The sequence below is a fragment of the Chlamydotis macqueenii genome, chromosome 23 (assembly GCF_036417535.1).
Source record: "Chlamydotis macqueenii isolate bChlMac1 chromosome 23, bChlMac1.mat, whole genome shotgun sequence".
In the NCBI taxonomy this organism is placed as follows: domain Eukaryota; kingdom Metazoa; phylum Chordata; class Aves; order Otidiformes; family Otididae; genus Chlamydotis; species Chlamydotis macqueenii.
The window spans coordinates 774945-791146 of record NC_141578.1 but is presented as its reverse complement, the minus strand read 5'-3'; the positions used below and the strand labels follow the sequence as shown (position 1 = coordinate 791146).

The window sequence follows — 16202 nt, the reverse complement described above, 5'->3', positions numbered from 1 at the left end:
AAATAATGCTTTACACTATGGATTTCTCAGAGGGCTTTAATCACACATGCAGGACAAATACCTAGATATACAAACTGTGAATGTCATCTAAAAATTCCTATTTTCATTTTTGCTGCCATTTATATTTCCCAGTGCAGAAGATCTGCACCAGCCGATTGCTTTTTGATCATGGATGTAATCAAAGACCATCCTTCCAAATTTCCATGGCAGAATCGCTTCAGCCACACCTGGGGCCGTTGTTCAGCTTGGCTTTTTTTAGCTTCCATTTCTGGGCCGAAGGCTCAAAGAAGAAAGAAATAGGTGAGATGAGAGCGCAGGCTCCAGCAAAGAGGAAGGAGCAGACATATGTCTGGGTGTAGTCATACAGCCACCCTGCAGGAGAAAAGATTGTTATTAAAGCTGTTGAAATTTTCTCACAGAAAAAAATCATTTTGGGAGGTGGGTGGGAATCAAAGGATGTGTGTTCTCATTTAAGAATTCCTCACATATTTTCTTTAAGTTACCTTAACTCTTTGTGTGCCTGCTGCTGTGCAGCACTTACACGGACAGCACTATTGTCGTTGGTGCGGCAGGCGAACTGGCATGTCATTCTTCCCAGAGCTAACTTCTCCTGATCCTTGTAGTGGACGTGGATTTTAATTTGATTGAATTTAATCCCTGACTTTTTTTTCCTGTTTAAATATATGGGCCAAAAGTAGCTGCTGCAGCAGATGGAAGGTCCCCTTGGACTCATCACATGCCTTGCATGTGTTGGTGCTTGCAACATCTGGGCTGCAAACTCCAGATTTTCCAGCCTTGCCTTCTTGTGAGCAGACCCAATTTGGTGCAACCTGTCTGATATGAGAGATCCCAGGCCAGGAGCTTGAAGTGAACTTGCTTAAAAGTAGCTTTGTGAGCACTTAAAAGGAAAAAGTAAATTCCAGAAAGACTGAGGAATCTGCGAGGGGGCAGGTCGCCTTTTAAAATGACCTCAAAGTGTTTTGTTTAGTTACAGCGTATCATCTCATGTCTAGACCATCCTTTTAAAGGTGGGTCATTCCTCCGTCTGAATCTGAAATATCCAAAGCGATGGGAGTTGCTGCTGCATGGAATAAAAACCTTCATATGCTCCTAAATCTGGCACGGGATGGTTGGATGTCCAAGGTGGGTTAGCAGCTGAGACACATCTACCGCTGGTGTAAAATGCAGTTCCTCCGGTGACGTCCATGGACTCGCGTGATTTACATAAACGGTAGAGCTGGGCTAAATTTGGGATTCTTGAAACCAGCTCTGGTTAGGAAGGGAAATAATATAATCCCCAAGAGACCCCAGTCTCAGCCACGCAGGAGTGTTGCTGCTGCTGTTATCTACGAGTGCCGTGGCTCTGAGCAGGGAAGGAAGCAGTGCCGGTAAAATGTGGAGATCTGTGACAAACCAGAGGTGCTAACGTTTTCCTCACTGTAGATTTACACAGCCGCAGAAGGGTTTTATGAAGCAGAGGAAAGGCTGCAGGCTGCTCTACCCTAGTTTCAGTTTCTCTTGGCTTCTGCCTTTCTCAGGGAGAGTTTCAGTTCTTTTTCTTTTTTCTTCTTTTTTTTTTTTTTTTTTTCCTCAGGGTTATCTTGCGAGCCATAGCACAGGCAAAGACGGAGCTTGCTGTTGGAAAGGAGGATCCCGTGGCGCTGGACTTGGTGGCGTGGGTGGCTCTCCTGTGACCCTCATGTTTTTGCAGAATGGTTTATTCTCAAAGGTGGGATCTGTTTTTGCTGTCTGGAAGTCTGTGGGATTTGGATAGGAGACAGGATGCTAACGTAGTTGTTTGCAAGATGTACAGGACAGAGTGCTCTGGTTGTGGAGCTCTGATTTATTTAAATTATTTTAAAAATATCCTTCAGGGTTTTTTTTAAATATTTTTGTTTTTTTCTATAAGCTCTACTTGGTGCTGAAAGAAAAGCATTGCCTCCTCGCTGGCAGCACAGTGGTTGCCTTCCGCTGCGTGACACCCCAGCCTTTTAAAGCACCTGCAGTGTCTGTGCCCCCTCTCCCCATCTGAAAAAAAAAAAAAAAATCATCCCTGCCTCAGAAAGCTGAGTTAGAAGCTCATGGTGTGCAAACCTCAGCAAAGCAGCAGTTTTGTAAGCAGTGCCGGTAAATCCCTGGCACCTAATGATCCAAGATAAACACCCGCGGCACGTACTCATGCCGCAGGCTGCGGTCAGGCTGTTGAAGTTGTGCTGCCGATCTGTACCCAGAAGTTGGGTTTGTTCCTGGTGCCCTGAGAAGCAATACCTGGTGTGGAGGTGCAGGTATGTTTTAGATGAGAGCATCCAAATGCATGTGCCAGCACGGCTTCCGAGTGACTCCATCCCCTTGCCTTTCACCACCCAGATCTGCTGGGGCTGGCATGTGTGTGCTGGGTGCTGGAGTCTGTTTTGTAATTTTGGATTACATGGCTTGTTTTATTTATTTTCCAGTGTGAGTTACTGATTTGTACTGCTTGTGGAAATAAAATATACTTGTCTCTCCTTAGCTTCCTTGTGGTTTGCCAATATAACGTTTGTTCTGTCTTGTTCTGTTTTGGTTTGTGTTTTTTCAGCGTGGCAGGAGCACCCAGCAGACTGGGAGCTGTGAAGGAGCCTTCAAACTTTTCACCCCAGGCTTTCGGTTGGGCTGGCTGCCTCTGGATTTAAGGGCTCTGAGTTAAACAGATTTGCAGGGTAAGTCACCTTTTCATTGCATTGCAATTAGGCTCTGTCCTAGTATGCAAAATAAGCGTTTTAACCTTCGCGGTTCTCATTATGCCTCAGGTTTCACTGCATAAAGATACTTGAGTTTTATAAAAAACTGTAATTCTAAAGTCAGGGTTTTAGGGAGGTCAGCAGCAGTCAGAGACACTAAACCCCAGGCTCTCACATAGCATTAAAATCTTGTTCTGTGTTCTGCAAGGAGCTTTTGGACACTTAGAGTTAATCAGCAGCTGCTGGTTGTATTGGGTTTTCACGCTTAATACAGCTGTATTGGAAGAGAAAACTGCAGAATTTATATTGGATCACAAACTTGGATCCTGAACTCTGAATTGTTTCCCTCTCACTCTGCCCACAGTGAGACAGATCAGCGAGTTTTGCTTCTTGGCTTCATTTGGCCTTTATTTATCCCACCGGTATTAAGAAGACTGATTTCTGTGGAAGGGTTTTTGCAAGAAACCTGCTTGCTTTACAAAATCCAAAAGTGTTCCCATGGTGAGTGGTTAGCGCTTTCAGAAAGCAAAAGGCTTCCAATCAGCGAAAATGCATTGGAAGCAGATGAAAGCGTAACGCTATCTTAGCACGTATGATGCATGGATAAGAGTGAGCCAGATTATTTAGCTCTTTTCACAGCATATGTTACTCTGTTGGGAAATTTACTGCGATGGTTGTACAGGGATTGCTTTCTGGTGGATATACATCTTGTATCAGCAGAAGAGATCGTACACGGTATGGGCCATGTATCACCGTGACAGCGTAAAGCACGCTGTCAATGAAATGCTTTACTTGCTCAAAATTGCATCTGTATACAGAGTTTTGCCAACCTAGAAATACTGATTAGGGAAATCAATTTTTTCACATGCTCGCGGTACAGCCGCAGTGCTAAAACTTTGCAAGGAGCAGGTGTTTACAGAATCCTTGGCAGCTTTGAGCAAAGTGCCTCTGCAGGCGTGGGGCAGCTGATAGCGGCGGGCAGGAAGCAATGAGTGAAGAACAAGTGTCTGGGTTTTATTCAGGATCCTTTTGCTAGGTGAGGAATGGGGCATCAGTCATACTAATATTTGACCTTGCAGCTTTTTCTAGTTCATTTGCAGACCTAGGAAGAGCTCAGATACTGTTTCCAGCTACGAGGTATGGCTAAAGTGTCATCAGGGAAAGGAAGAACTTTGTCGTGGCCAAGATGTTTGGAAGAAAACAAGTCCCTTGCTCGTAAGCAGAGACTGGAGACTCGCTTCTAAAGCGCTTGAAATCTGCCAGATAGTCCAAACTGCCTTGGTTTTCTGGCAGGGGGAGAAGAGGAAAGGCTTGTCATCCTCCTTGTCTTTGGGCCCAGGAGCTCTTGTGACTGAGCCGCATAATCTCCTTCAAAACAAGAGGTTACTGAGGCTTCTCCTTGTGTTTCAGTGCCTCTGCTTGGTAGGCTGCTGCTGAGCCCGTCCTTGCTTTACTTGCCTCCCCTCGCCTCCCCTCCAGTCCCTCTGTCCCAAGTTCAGCGTTTCAGTGCTCCGCGGGGGTGAAATCCATGGACACGTGGTCCTTACTCTTCTGCTGTGCTCAGGGTTAAAACGTGCACGTGCGGTTTGGCCGCCTTTTTCCCATGCAGCTTTTTTCCAAACTGCTAGTCGGGTTTTGCAAATTCATGAGCAAAATATTGCCTGTGTATAAAGATAGATTTCCAAAATCTGTTTTGTTTTGGTTTTTTTTTTTCCCCCACTTGAACAGAAAAAACTTTCCTACCGTATGGGTAGGAGAGTGAAGCAGCAGCGTGTTTTATCGCTGGATGCCTGCGGTGGGTGTACATTATACATAACATAAGAGTTACCTGCTAGAGGAGGCCCGCCTATGGCTGCTATCCCAGCAAAGAAGGCAGCAAACCCCAAGTAGCTGTGGAGTTTCTGCACACCCACTAGATCTACCTGTTTGTGAAATCAGATGGGTATAATTATTGATGTGAATGTGCAAGCATAGGATATATATATTCCCCCCCACACCCCCCCGCCCTCCCTGAGGAGGAGTTTCCTCTTCAGCTGCAGTTTTGAAAGGACTTTGCACCTAGAGGTCTGATCCAGTCTGGAATCTGCTCGCCTCCTGAAGGCCAGCACGGAAATTACTGGGATGCGAGATGCTTTTCTGCCTTCCAGCTGCTTGGGCATCTACTGAAATTGGTAACGCTGCTAAGACTTTGAGGAAGGTGTGTTAAAGTCTTCATTCCTTCCCAGAAAGAAATGCCGAATTGTGATGATGCCTCCCTGTCTAGATCCTGTCATAACTGGTCCGTGCGTGTTATGGATAATTCTGGGATTGGGAGCAGTGTTTTAGTATTAGGAAACAGATGGATTCATCCTGATTCCTGTGAGCTTGGAGCAGTCTCTCCTTCAGACAGGAGGACGTGGAAGGCAGTTAGCAGGGTAAAGTCGTTAAAAATCAGCAATAAACTCCCAGTGCTCCTGTTGCATCTGGGCTGTGGGTACCAGTAAGTGGGAGAGAAGATCTGGGGCTCTCCAGTGGCTCAGACTGGGAAGGCTGGAGGGGAAGAGCAGTTTCATGCTGCTCTGCAACAGCCTGGGGTAATGCAGCTTTATGAAGGGTTCTCAGATAGGTTTGGAATACTGTTGGAAATGCCACGTACAACATTTTTAAATGAAATGTCCTACTCACCAGCACAGGGAGGACCAGAGCCATGAACCCACCGCAGAAAATTGCGAAGGCCACCGCGTAGGTCATGAGCAGCGGGAAGGTGGTGGCCAGAGGACAGAGCAGGTTGGTGATGCCGCTGAGGACGAGGTAAGCCACGTGGTAGTGATACTTCTTGGTCCAGTTCTGGTCGGCAACCCAGCCTGAGAGCAACTGGCTGACCATCTCCGTGATGCCTGGGGGAAGAAGAGTTCACCGGAGCCTCAGAGAAGACTTTTCTTTTTTTTTTTCTTTGCTATTTTGCACTGCATTGCTCTGAAACGCATCCCAGTTCCACCTGCTGCTCGCGGCACAAACGTGACCGCAAAGGGCTGAAATGCTGGGAAGTTACAGGAAGGTGTTTTTAAGCTGTTCTAAAATTCATGCTTTTTTTTTTTTTTTTTTTTTTTTTTTACCTTGGTGCCTGCTATTGCCAAGTGCCTGTGGGCACACCAAAGTGGTCTGTAAAAAATGCAATTAAGGGCTGTGCACTCAGCAGGAAACTCTGAAGTGCCCTTCAGTAAACACTGGGAAGATAAGCTTGCTATTCTGACTCTTTTTCAAGATAGAGAAAAAGCAGAATATTGAGAAGAAATATGCTTCTGAGATTTTAATTTTTACAAAGAAGCAAAGGAGGGCAGAAGCCCAGGTTTTCTTAAAGGCTCAGGGAACTTTTGATACTTGGTTTTTACATTTCTGATTATGTTTTGATGAACTAAAGATCAGAGGAGCGCTCGCTGTCAGCTCATGTCTTGCCGACACTGTGTCCCTCCTACTCTTAATTGAAAATGTCAGATTAATTGCTGCGTTCTCCTTCTAGATTCCTTGACAGGGTACGTAATTTATAAATGTTATACAGCACTGTGGAAGTAAAATTTATTTTTGTGAAATAAAATATTTTATGATGACTGAAGTTGGAGCTGCTTTCTTAACTCGATGCGACTTCAGTATTAATCCCTGTGTATAATCAAGTGTGGTTTTGGTTTTTGGGGGTTGTGGGTTGTTTTTTTCCCCCACTTGGAGGTGATTGTGCCAAATCCAAATGGCTAGATCCAAGTTAATGTTGGGTTGGTTGTTTTTTTCCCCCCCCAGTATGGAATTTTTCTCTCTCTGGACACTCTCCTGGTTCAAACTGGAGGCCTTTGAATGCTGAGTGACTCTGGATTTCTGTGGCTCATGGGTTTAAGCAAAGCCGGGGCTGTGGTGGGAAGGCTTTAGGAGGACAGACAGCACCTACGTAACCGGAAACTTGAGTGTGTTCGGTGCAGTGAGGATGGGGGATCATCTAGCTTAGGCTGAGAGAACCACCCACCATGTGAGAGTGACTTTGTGCACGTTCAGATGGCAACGCTATGGACACGGAAGGGGTGAGGGCTGCCAGCTCAAGCTCTTCCATGAAGATTTATTCTAGGACATATTTGGGACTATTTCTTGGCAAGATTTGTGTTGTGTTTCTTTCCTGTCTCGGTATCATTGTGATTTTAAATGGGTTTAAAAGATTCTTTTGCCTACCAGCCACCGAGATGAGGTAAGAGGCATCCATGCTGCTTATCCCCAGCGTCCGGGCTCTTGTTACCAGGTGGAAGATGGGCACGAAGTAGGCCAAGTGGCTGAACACAAAAGACCACGTGAAAATGCAGAAGACGGGATCCTTCAGTGGGGAGAAGTCGAGGAGAGGCTGTGAATTTTCTTTTTCAGTCGGTGGAAGGGATTTGTAGCTTCTCTTGGCCTCAGTGGCTATTTCTGGTGAGCAGCTGTCCAAAGGGGGTTTCTCAAGCCCTTCCAAAGCTGGGCCAGAGGCATCTCTGCCACGGGCCATCCTGTCTCCCTCCGTGGTGGGAAGGTCCTGTGCACTGCGAAGCTGTATTTCCCGGCCTGCGTTTTTGTCTAAGCGTCCATCAGGGGTTCCTGACTCCTGCTGTGCCGTTATAGACCCACGGTCTTGATTTTTAGCAGGGGAGTGCCGAGGTGGCTGGGTGCTGACGGGCCGCAGCAGCATGCTGGAAGGCACGAGGTTTAACGTGATGCCTCCAAAAATCAGGAGGGTACCTGAGGGAAGAGAGAAGATGCTTTTTTCTTGGCGTGGGAAGGGAGGAGCAGGAGGAAACGATCTTTCTAGAACAGGGTTTAGTTTGTACTGAACGTGGAGAAAGCTCTGCCATAAGGAGGAGGTATCTTACAGCAGCTTTTATTCCTGTTTTTCTAGCTGGAAGTCCCTTTTGCTGTAATGCACACAACAAATCCAGAGCTGCCTCTGGGATTTGGGAGTTTGTTTGGTTTTCCCTCATTAGAAGTCCGTTACACGTGACGGACCTTCACCATGGCCTGAAACAGTGTAGTGAAAGTGAGATTTCAGTTTTGGTTTCTGAGATCTGTTTTGACTCTGACTTGACTGTAATGACTGATTAAGTGTTTAATCATTAACAAGATGTCCCCCAGCTATCCTAGAAGAGGCAGAGCTGTTCCTCAATGCATGCAATTTTAATCCTTAAAAAGATCCTCTTATCCCTCTGGGATATCCTCAAACGCCCTCTTAATGCTGCTGAATTTGGATAAACGGGCGATGCGCTCACCTTGCCAGCCGTAAAAATCGATGAGAAGCTGAGTGAACGGCGCAATCAGAAATGTCAGCCCCATCCCAGAGCGGGCGATGGCATTGGAGAAAGCCAGCCGTGTCCTGCAGCGCTTGGCCGTCATCACCGCAGCTGCCTGATAAAGGCAGGCGAAGCCCATGCCTACAGGAAGGGGAGAAGGAAGGTGTCTGTGCCCAAAAAGTGACTCCTTCCTCTGAGCTTTGGGGATTCCAAGTCGTGCCATCCCCATAGTAGAGCTGCTCTGCAGGGTTCATGGACTGAAGGCCCGGGGACTTCCACTGTTGTGGTCAGCGGAGAATAAGATGTCACGCGTGCTGTTTAGTATCTGGGGTTTTTGAGGCTGTGCACTTTTAGTAAGGGCTTTAAAAGGCCAGGATTCACGTTAGGTCTGGAAAAAAGCAAGGTTAGTTGGGTCTAGCGTGTTGGAACTGGTATTCTGTGTTGGTAAGCATGAAGCTTTGGGGTTTCATACACCATCTCACAGAACGGAGCTGGGGATGCTGTACTATTCAAGGAACTGCCTGGTTTAACGTTGAAGGAGCTGCTTTTACTCATCGTGCGCAGCAGAATCTCTGCCCAACTGCCAGTCGCAGGCTGCTCACCCAGGAGGAGTCCCATGGAGACGCAGAGGAAGGGGACGCTGGTGGCCTGCGTGCTCAGAAGGCAGCCCCCTGCCACCAAGCTGGCCCCGATGACGGAGGTCGGCCGCTCGCCCAGCCTCCTGCAGATCACGGCCACGAGCGGGGCTGGAAGGGAAAGATGGAGAAATCTCAGGCTGAAGATGATAAATGATGCTTGGCAGGGCTTGGGGACTGTTACTGGGGTGTCTGCATCTGGTGCCCCGGTGAGCGGCCTGTGTGCCACGCAGGGAGGGAGGAGAGGGACACAAGAAATTTGGGATGGGGTTGTATTTGGGACAGCAGCTGGGAGCTCAGGGGACAGGGCAGGGGAAGGAACCAAAGCTCAGACTTTTCAGATGTCCTGAGCCTGCTTCCTGATGCACACCACGCTCAGTTGCCGTGAATTATTCAGCAACGGGTTTGCTCAGAGGCATCAATACTGGTGTTAGGGGTGAGGCTTTGCTCGGAATGGATGTAATAAACCCGCTATGGCGAGGCGGCGTGGCACACGCGATCCCTGTCCTTGCACTGTCCTGCCAGGACGTGCGTGGGTACCAGCTGTGGCCGGCTTGCAGCAGTGTGACGGACATCGGATCTGCAGGGCACCCTTGGTGCCCCTGCAGCAAAGCAAACAGGCTTGGGCTGGAAGCGCTGCCCCCCATCCCTGCAGATGCCGGCTCACCTCCTAAGAAGCGCAGGGAGGACATGATGGAGCCGATCCAGCTGACTTGCTCGGAGGAGCCGCCCACCTCCTCTTGGAAAGCCACGAAGAAAATCCCAAAGGTCTTGAGCATCCCGATCACGAATACGTTGACCTGAATTGGAAGCAGTCGGAGGTGAGATGCCACAGGGGTCGGGCGGGAGGGAAAGCTTTTCCTTCTGCTTTTCTTGCCTGGATAATTTGTTGTGTTCGGGGAGAAACAAACTGGACCATGTTAACTGGTGTAGCATGTGTTGGGGAATATCAGCGGGGTGGACTGGTGGTGGCCACACTGCAATTTATTAACAGACCCTAAAAAAAAAAATCTTCTGTGCAAACTGGCTTTTCTGAAGCAAAGGAACAAAGTAACAGTAGAGCCTGACTCTTGTAGTGCTTTTTTTTGCTCTCTAAGTTATTTTAAAAAAAAAAAAAATCTAAATGGCTCTCGGCACTCTAGAAGGTCACCAGCAGTAGAGGAGGTGTTGAGCGGTGTGGGGATGGCTGTTAGCCAGCGCAGGTTCCCAGGCTGGCCCTGCCAGGCAAGCAAAGGACGGTTTGCGTCCTTAATTGTAACTCTCCCCCCTCCCCGGGAGCGGGTGGTTAATGATTGGCAGTGGGCTACTTTGGATGGAGTGGAAGTGGTTAAAGCTTTCCTGGGCTTCCCAGCTTTCCCAGCTGGGGGATGGCATTTGTCTTCACCGATGCTGGGAAGATAGTGTGTGGTGTTAAAGCCTGCAGCAGGGAGAATTGGTGCCTTTAGGTGGTGTGGAGATGCGCGGTCCTGCTGGGAGAGCACGGCCGAGTGTGTGTGTGTGCTGCCTGCGCCCCGTGCTGTTCCTGCAGTCAGTCCCTGGGACCCATCTCGGATCCAATCCTCCGCAGCCCCAAGGTGGGATCTCACCCCTACGGAAGGTACGAGGCACGCCTTGGCGGTCAGACACCCCAGCGATGGTGTGTGTGAGGAGGGAAAAGTCATCTTATGGTTGCAAGCTGCCTTTTGGCCCTGGGCTTCAGGTTGGGCACCTTCGTTCACTCAGCTGGGATGCTCTCGGGGGCGTTTCCTAGGGGAAGGTGTGCGTCTGCTCAGCCTGCAGTGAAATGGGGACGGCCCTCGGTGTGGCGAAGCACCGCGGATTTTTGCCCTTGGCTCGGTGGGATAAGCCTGCCCTGTCCTCTGCCCTGTGTGAGTGAGACTCGAGGCTTTCTCTCTGCCCCAGCTCCAGGGGGGTTTAGGTGAATTGTTCTCTGCTTACCAGGAAGAAGTGAAACACCACTCCCAGTGCCCACCCTCCGTCCGCAGCCTCAGCGCCTGGCCTCTTCCTGGCTGCCGGAGCCTCCGGCTCTTCCTCCTTCCCTTCCCCTGGAAATGAGAATTTCAGGACGCATTGATACCTTGCTCGATGGCTGTTTCAGTTTACCTGCAACAACTGCTCCTGTGGAAGCGCCAGCTGCCTTCGAACCCTTTAGCTTTGCTGGTAATGGGGGAGGCAGCAGTGTTTCGCGTTCAGCTTGTAAAAGCTTTTGAAGGCGGGTGAAGCTTTTCCCAAGCTTTGTGCCAACGGATGTGAAGTTGCCTGCAAACAGTTTAATATCCTTTGTCTTTCCCACCAAATTACCATCACTACTTATTCTTTAAGGTTTTTTAAGTGACAAGATCCTTACTGCTGCTTTTCTGGTTTGTGCCAGAAGCTGGGGGGTCGCTATCTGGCTGTATCCGTCTTTGAGCTCTCCTGGGAAGCTCTCCCCCATCCTCCTCTGCTCATCTCCCTTCCATCCTCTCACCCATCCTGCACCTCTGGCAGCAGCAGGCTGCTCCTTGAGCGAGCAGCTGGACCTTAGAGCAGTTGGGGCTGATGAACCTGAAAAGTTTCCTTACCGCCTTGCTGCTGCATGCTGGAAAATCGTCCCCGATACAGTTGGTTGCAAAGAGGAATCATCTCTTCATCTGTTCCAGAGACTAAATCCCCTCTTCCTGACTTGGCATCCCCAAGTCTGGTCCTTCATTCACCTCTGGTGAGGACGACGGTGTCCGTCCTTCCTGCTGAGCCCCGAAGTGGGACATGGAGCCCGGCAAGCGCTGGGGCTGCGTGGACGGAGCCCGTCCTCCTCCTCTCCGGAGGCAGAGCCTGGCTTGCGGGGCCCCAAGGCCAGGAGTCCCTCCCCTTCCCCAGCTGGGAGCAGGAAACTCAGGCCTTTTGGAGCAGAAATCCTGTTGGGAGGAGAGAGGAGGGGAAGCCTGCAAGGGCTGTAGCTCGAGGCAAAGCCCCGGGTCGTGCCGGATGAGCAGCGCAGTAGGTGGCAATGGTGGACTGAAGCCAAGCCTGGGGCTGCTGGCAGCTGCCCTGCCTCTGCTGCACGACCCTTGGCCCAGGAAACCGCGTCGTTTGGGAGGGGATAAGCCTGGAAAGCTTTAAGTTTTCCAGCTTTGATGCTCGGCTGCTGGAGCAGAGCAGCTGTGCTGCTGCAGCCCTGGAGCAGAGCTGGTAGTTCAGCAGGATTTGAGTTGGCTCCGTGCCTGTATTGTAAATACGCACAAACTCCCGGGTAAATACAGCCCTCACGCTTCCTCCCCCCGTTTCGGTTGACCTGTCGCTCCAATTGACGTTCCTGAGGTCAGATAAAATTGCAGGATTGTGACACTGATCTCTGCTCCCCTCCCTTGGCAGAGGAGGCAATGCTCTGTCTTGCTGGAGAGCCCCGGATATTTCAGAGCCTATGGAGGGGCTTTCCCTACAGCAGGACTTTTAATATGTGCATAAAGCTTTTCTTGAAGTGGAATGGTTTGTGTGATGAGTATGGTTTAAGGGCTTGGCAGGTGGGGTGCTGGGGAGAAGGCGGCAGCGGCAGCATCTGGTGCAGCATCTGCACTCGGAGCTGTCGGATATCCCGGAGGAAACGCTCCGGCTTGAGCTGCTCCCAGCTCCGTGGGCCGTCAGGGAGATGGGAGAACAGGGACGCGTCAGCACTGCTGCAGAACCTAGATGCACCAGCTGCTGCTGCCGAGGCTGGGTCATTACGCAGAATTAACCCTGACCTCAGTGGGGGCAGGGAGCGCAGCCGTGCAGGGCGGGCTCGTCCCTGCCGCCCGTTTCGTACACCGTGATGGCTGCGAGACTGTGAATGTCGCTGACAAGCAAAGCTGCTCCTTGTAGTAAAGCCAAAGCAGCGTGAATGTTGTTTCAGCTCTGATCCAGTCCAGTTTGTTAGCTCACGCTCTGCTGGGAAGCTTCCCTTCCGCTTCATGCGCAGACAGCTGCACGCCCGCTCCTTTTCGCTCCCTCACACACAAAACACTTGAGTGCAGCAGACGTTCAAGGCAGGACTGTTTCTCTGCACCATTCCAAGTGCTTGGATCTGTCAGGAGGAGGAAGGCCTGGACCAGCGAGGGTCTTGTCCACATCCACGTACAGGTCACACAGGGGCCGGGCAGCGCCAGGACACTGAGGTCTGAACTTCAGCCCAAGGCACAGTGAGCAAGTAACTCTCGCTCGGAACGTTTAACTAAAGGAGGCTAAACATTTCCTAGGAGAAATTCCTCGGAAAGTGCCTGTACATTTTCCACTGGAGGAGCCTCTGTTAATTAAAGTCTTTGTGCGCTCCTCCGCCCTAGAAAAACGCTAATGAAGAAGAGACTGGGAGAGGCTGGGAAACAAGGCAAAGCCATGGGCAACAGTTTTCAGAGCAGCAGCAAAGAGAAGCAAAGGCTGGTTTTTGCAGGTGATTTATTGATTTCTCCAATAAGGCCACACACACACACACACACACACACACCCCCACCCCCCCGGTAGGATCTGATCCCTACAGGAGCTTGGCGAGGGATCCACATTTCATCCTCAGCAGCACAAGTGCTAAAAGGTGAGCTGGAGACCCCGATTGCTGCGTAGGAGCTGTTAAGTGGAGGGGGAGAGCCTTCAGCCCAGGTTTTGGTACTACAAGCATGTTCTGTGCTGGAGCAGCGGAGGAGAGTGGTTGTCCAGCGAGGAGGAGCTGAGCCAGAGGAGAGAGTGGAGCGCTGGCAGGTTCCCCGGGGTCAGGATGCCAGCTTGTGCACTGCGACGGTGATGCTGTCATGCTTCTGGATCATGATAGTCCTAGAACAGAAAAGTGCTGAGGCAGTTGAGCTGTGAGGAGGAGGAGCTGACGTGGGTGGGACACTGGGCAGGGGTATCATTCAGTGGCTGTAGCAGTTTCCAGCTCTGCGCCAGACCTGTTGGTCGCCCTATCTCTGCTGCCCACTCCCATGAAGGGTGCTGGAGGTCTTTGCCTACCACAGCGGCTGGCTACAGCATGGGCTTCGTTATCCATGGGGATCTCAAGTGTGGAAGAAGCACAGAGCTGCAGTAACCACCACCTCCTGAAGGTTTCTTACTGCTTTTACAGTTCCTGCTCCTTGAGGGGCCATTAATCTAATGAATTTACGTGCCTAGGGCAGCGACTGCCTTCCCCGCCATGGCTGCAGAGATGGAGCTTCCTCTACATCTGCCAGTTTAGCTCAGGATGAGGAGAGCTGCACTAAGGATCTGACTCTGGGGAGGGCCCACGAAGGTAAACAGAGGGGAAAAGTGGCACCCCCAGGCCGGACACTCACCCGCTGTCCGATTCCAGGCACACCACAGGCGTATCGGTGGGGTCGGAGGTGAGCTTGGCTGCTTGCTGGGCGAGGACAGAGATGACGCCGGCGTGCTCATCCGAGAGGGTTCCTCGGCCTGCGAGACGTGGGAGATTTTACTTAAGGCCACGCATGCCATGAGAGCGCTGTGTGTGAAGCTGCCTCCCCCCGGGGCCATTTGCCTCCCGCGTGGGCTGATGCCACGTCTCCCCAAATTGTTGCCCTCAAACCACTGAAAAGCCTGAACGTCAGTGGCTGGAAGAGCTGGCTCCGTTCTCCCGTGTGTGAGGGAAGCACAGTACCATGGTGTAGGCGGGTGCTCGAGGGACCTTGGGGACCCTAGTGAAGCGGAGCAGGGCAGGAAAGCTGCAGCAGAGCAGGGCCTGGTGCCTCAACACCGCGTGGGGGAGGCCCCTGCACGGCAGGGCCCGGTGCACCCAAACGGGGAGGGCTCCAGCAGGGCTGGGCCCGGTGCCCCCCGACCCGGGGCCTACGGTGGGGCAGGCCCCGCTTCCCTCCCGCGGTGCTCGGTTACTTACAGCCCAGGTTGAGACCCTGCGAGTCGGTGCAGAGGACGCCCACCACAGACGGGCTCTTCATGCTGCGGGGGGGAAACAGCGGCGGTCAGCGCCGGGGCGGCCCCGCGCGCCCCCTCGCCAGGCCTCAGGCCGGCCTAGGCCCAACTCCCCCCCTACTCGCGCACCCCACGGCCCCGGCGGGGCACGGCCAGCCCTGCCCCTGTCCCCCGTGTCCCCCCCCCCGGCCCCTACGTGTCCTCCAGGTGCTGCTCCAGCGTCCCCTCCATGTCGCCAGGCGCCGCGCCTCCCCCCGACTTCCGCCCTAACCGGCCGCTCCTGGCAGCGGCGTCGCCTACGTGACGCGCGGGGACGGCGGCTGCGCTGGGCCAAAAGGCCTCGCTGCGCGAAAGCCTGGCTAACCCGGGGAGCGACCCAAATCTTTCCCGCCCCTCTGCCCGTGCTCTCCGTCCCCGGGAGCTTCCCGGGTCTCCGTGCAATGCAGCAGCCGTCGCAGACTCTCACATGGACGAAGTTTTGGGGCTAATTTTAAATCCAGGCCCTGCACCCCCTTGCTCCCCAAACCAGCCCACCCTGGGCAACCATTTTCCTGCAGAGCGGGTGGCACAGTTGCAGATCTTGGGGTTTTTTTCCCCCTCTTTTCTCCACCTGAGTGTGATTTATGTGTGTTTCCCTCCCTTGACGCAGGATTTGCATGACAAAATGAAATTCAAGCGGTGTTTTAATGGCGGTGCTCCGGCCAGGGCATCCTCTCACAGCTGGGAGCCCAGTGTGTGCAGCAGGACGGCCCACGCTGGCGCGTGCGGTGTCGGGGTGGTCGGGACCCCTGACCCGTTCCCACAGCGCAGGGAGGTGTTAAAGGCGATGCTGAGCCCTTCTGCCCTGCAAGGACCCCCCCACACCCCCGAAAAAAGAGAGCCCCGCCGCCAGCAGAGAGTAGGACGTGATCTACGGTGGGCGCATTGCGACACTCCGCGACGCTAATGAGGTGCGGCTGAAGCCGTTCCCGGCTGCGCCTGGTGATAGATCTTGGCTTGTCAGGTTGGAAAATTAAAATGTTATTGATGGGGGAAGTGAAGTGCAGCGGGTTGGTTTTTTTATTTTATTTTATTTATTTATTTTTGTTTTCTTTCCCCTTGGTTGAGCTGGAGCTCTCTTGGGCAGCATCGAGCGCCCCGATCCCGCCTGGCCAGGGGCTCCTCACTGCATCCCACCCTTCTGGCATGGCTTGAACTTCCACTGCCTGTTTCTGAGTTTTCTTTTTTTTGTTTCTCATCCCCAGGAAGCGACGCAGGACAAAAATACAAATATACCCTACAGAGGCTGGGGGCTGCATCCTCCCCATCCTGTCAGCACCTTCTCATGGAAACCCAGAAACAACCTCTCCCAAGCCATTCCTGGCTGCAAGATTTCTGGAGAGGAGGATTTTTGGGCAGAGTTGGGATTAATTAATTCAAGCCCAGGTGGAGGAGACTTTAGCAAAGCAGCAGAACAGCTGCCACATCAGAAGAAGTGCTGGTCTCCAGGCCGGGAAATGCTTGGGCTATTTTTAACTAATTAAACAGACAATTTAGCACCGGGCTGATACCCTACAGAAGAAATTCAACAGAAAAGCCTGATTAAACCACATGGCTCTGACCAAACCCATATTTCAAATCCCAGCCCATCACTTTGAGCCACGTTTCCTCCTGGAGCTGAGCCCCCCCCGGTTGCTCCCAGTCCCTAATTTGTCCCTATGGACCAGATC

General features: G+C 51.7%; 2 protein-coding genes across 4 annotated transcripts; both read right to left on the bottom strand.

Moving 5' to 3' along the window:
* Positions 1-16: 16 nt before the first annotated feature.
* SLC16A4 (solute carrier family 16 member 4) lies at positions 17-11528 on the bottom strand. 3 transcript variants are annotated; one of them, XM_010120117.2, is made up of 9 exons: positions 11187-11525; positions 10564-10670; positions 9293-9425; positions 8593-8736; positions 7970-8131; positions 6909-7445; positions 5382-5593; positions 4546-4639; positions 17-372 (listed from the first exon to the last, which is right to left on the bottom strand). In XM_010120117.2, exons 1-9 carry the CDS (start codon positions 11245-11247, stop codon positions 218-220), a joined length of 1605 nt encoding a protein of 534 aa, XP_010118419.2. In that variant the 5' UTR covers positions 11248-11525; the 3' UTR covers positions 17-217. The 3 variants fall into 3 exon arrangements, with proteins under 3 accessions (XP_010118419.2, XP_086621631.1, XP_086621632.1); XM_086765505.1 differs by lacking the exon at positions 17-372 and adding an exon at positions 399-1757 and having other exon boundaries at positions 11187-11528; XM_086765506.1 differs by lacking the exon at positions 17-372 and adding an exon at positions 1824-2674 and having other exon boundaries at positions 11187-11527.
* A 1668-nt stretch (positions 11529-13196) lies between these two features.
* Positions 13197-14815, bottom strand: LAMTOR5 (late endosomal/lysosomal adaptor, MAPK and MTOR activator 5). Its single transcript, XM_086765705.1, has 4 exons — positions 14690-14815; positions 14459-14520; positions 13899-14016; positions 13197-13401 (listed from the first exon to the last, which is right to left on the bottom strand). Exons 1-4 carry the CDS (start codon positions 14722-14724, stop codon positions 13341-13343), a joined length of 276 nt encoding a protein of 91 aa, XP_086621831.1. The 5' UTR covers positions 14725-14815; the 3' UTR covers positions 13197-13340.
* Positions 14816-16202: the final 1387 nt, after the last annotated feature.

Bases quoted from the DNA above. Each gene is read 5' to 3' on its own strand.
- SLC16A4 (XM_086765505.1), bottom strand. From the start codon at position 11,247: ATGATTCCTCTTTGCAACCAACTGTATCGGGGACGATTTTCCAGCATG. The intron at 8,737-9,292 runs GTGAGCCGGCAT...TTTCCCTTCCAG, and splicing joins CTCCCTGCGCTTCTTAGGAG to CCCCGCTCGTGGCCGTGATC. The intron at 1,758-4,545 runs GTAACTCTTATG...CAAATCCCACAG, and splicing joins AGGCGGGCCTCCTCTAGCAG to ACTTCCAGACAGCAAAAACA.
- LAMTOR5 (XM_086765705.1), bottom strand. From the start codon at position 14,724: ATGGAGGGGACGCTGGAGCAGCACCTGGAGGACAC. The intron at 14,017-14,458 runs GTAAGTAACCGA...CACGTCTCGCAG, and splicing joins GCAGGGTCTCAACCTGGGCT to GCCGAGGAACCCTCTCGGAT. The intron at 13,402-13,898 runs GTGAGTGTCCGG...TTTCTGTTCTAG, and splicing joins TGCCTGGAATCGGACAGCGG to GACTATCATGATCCAGAAGC.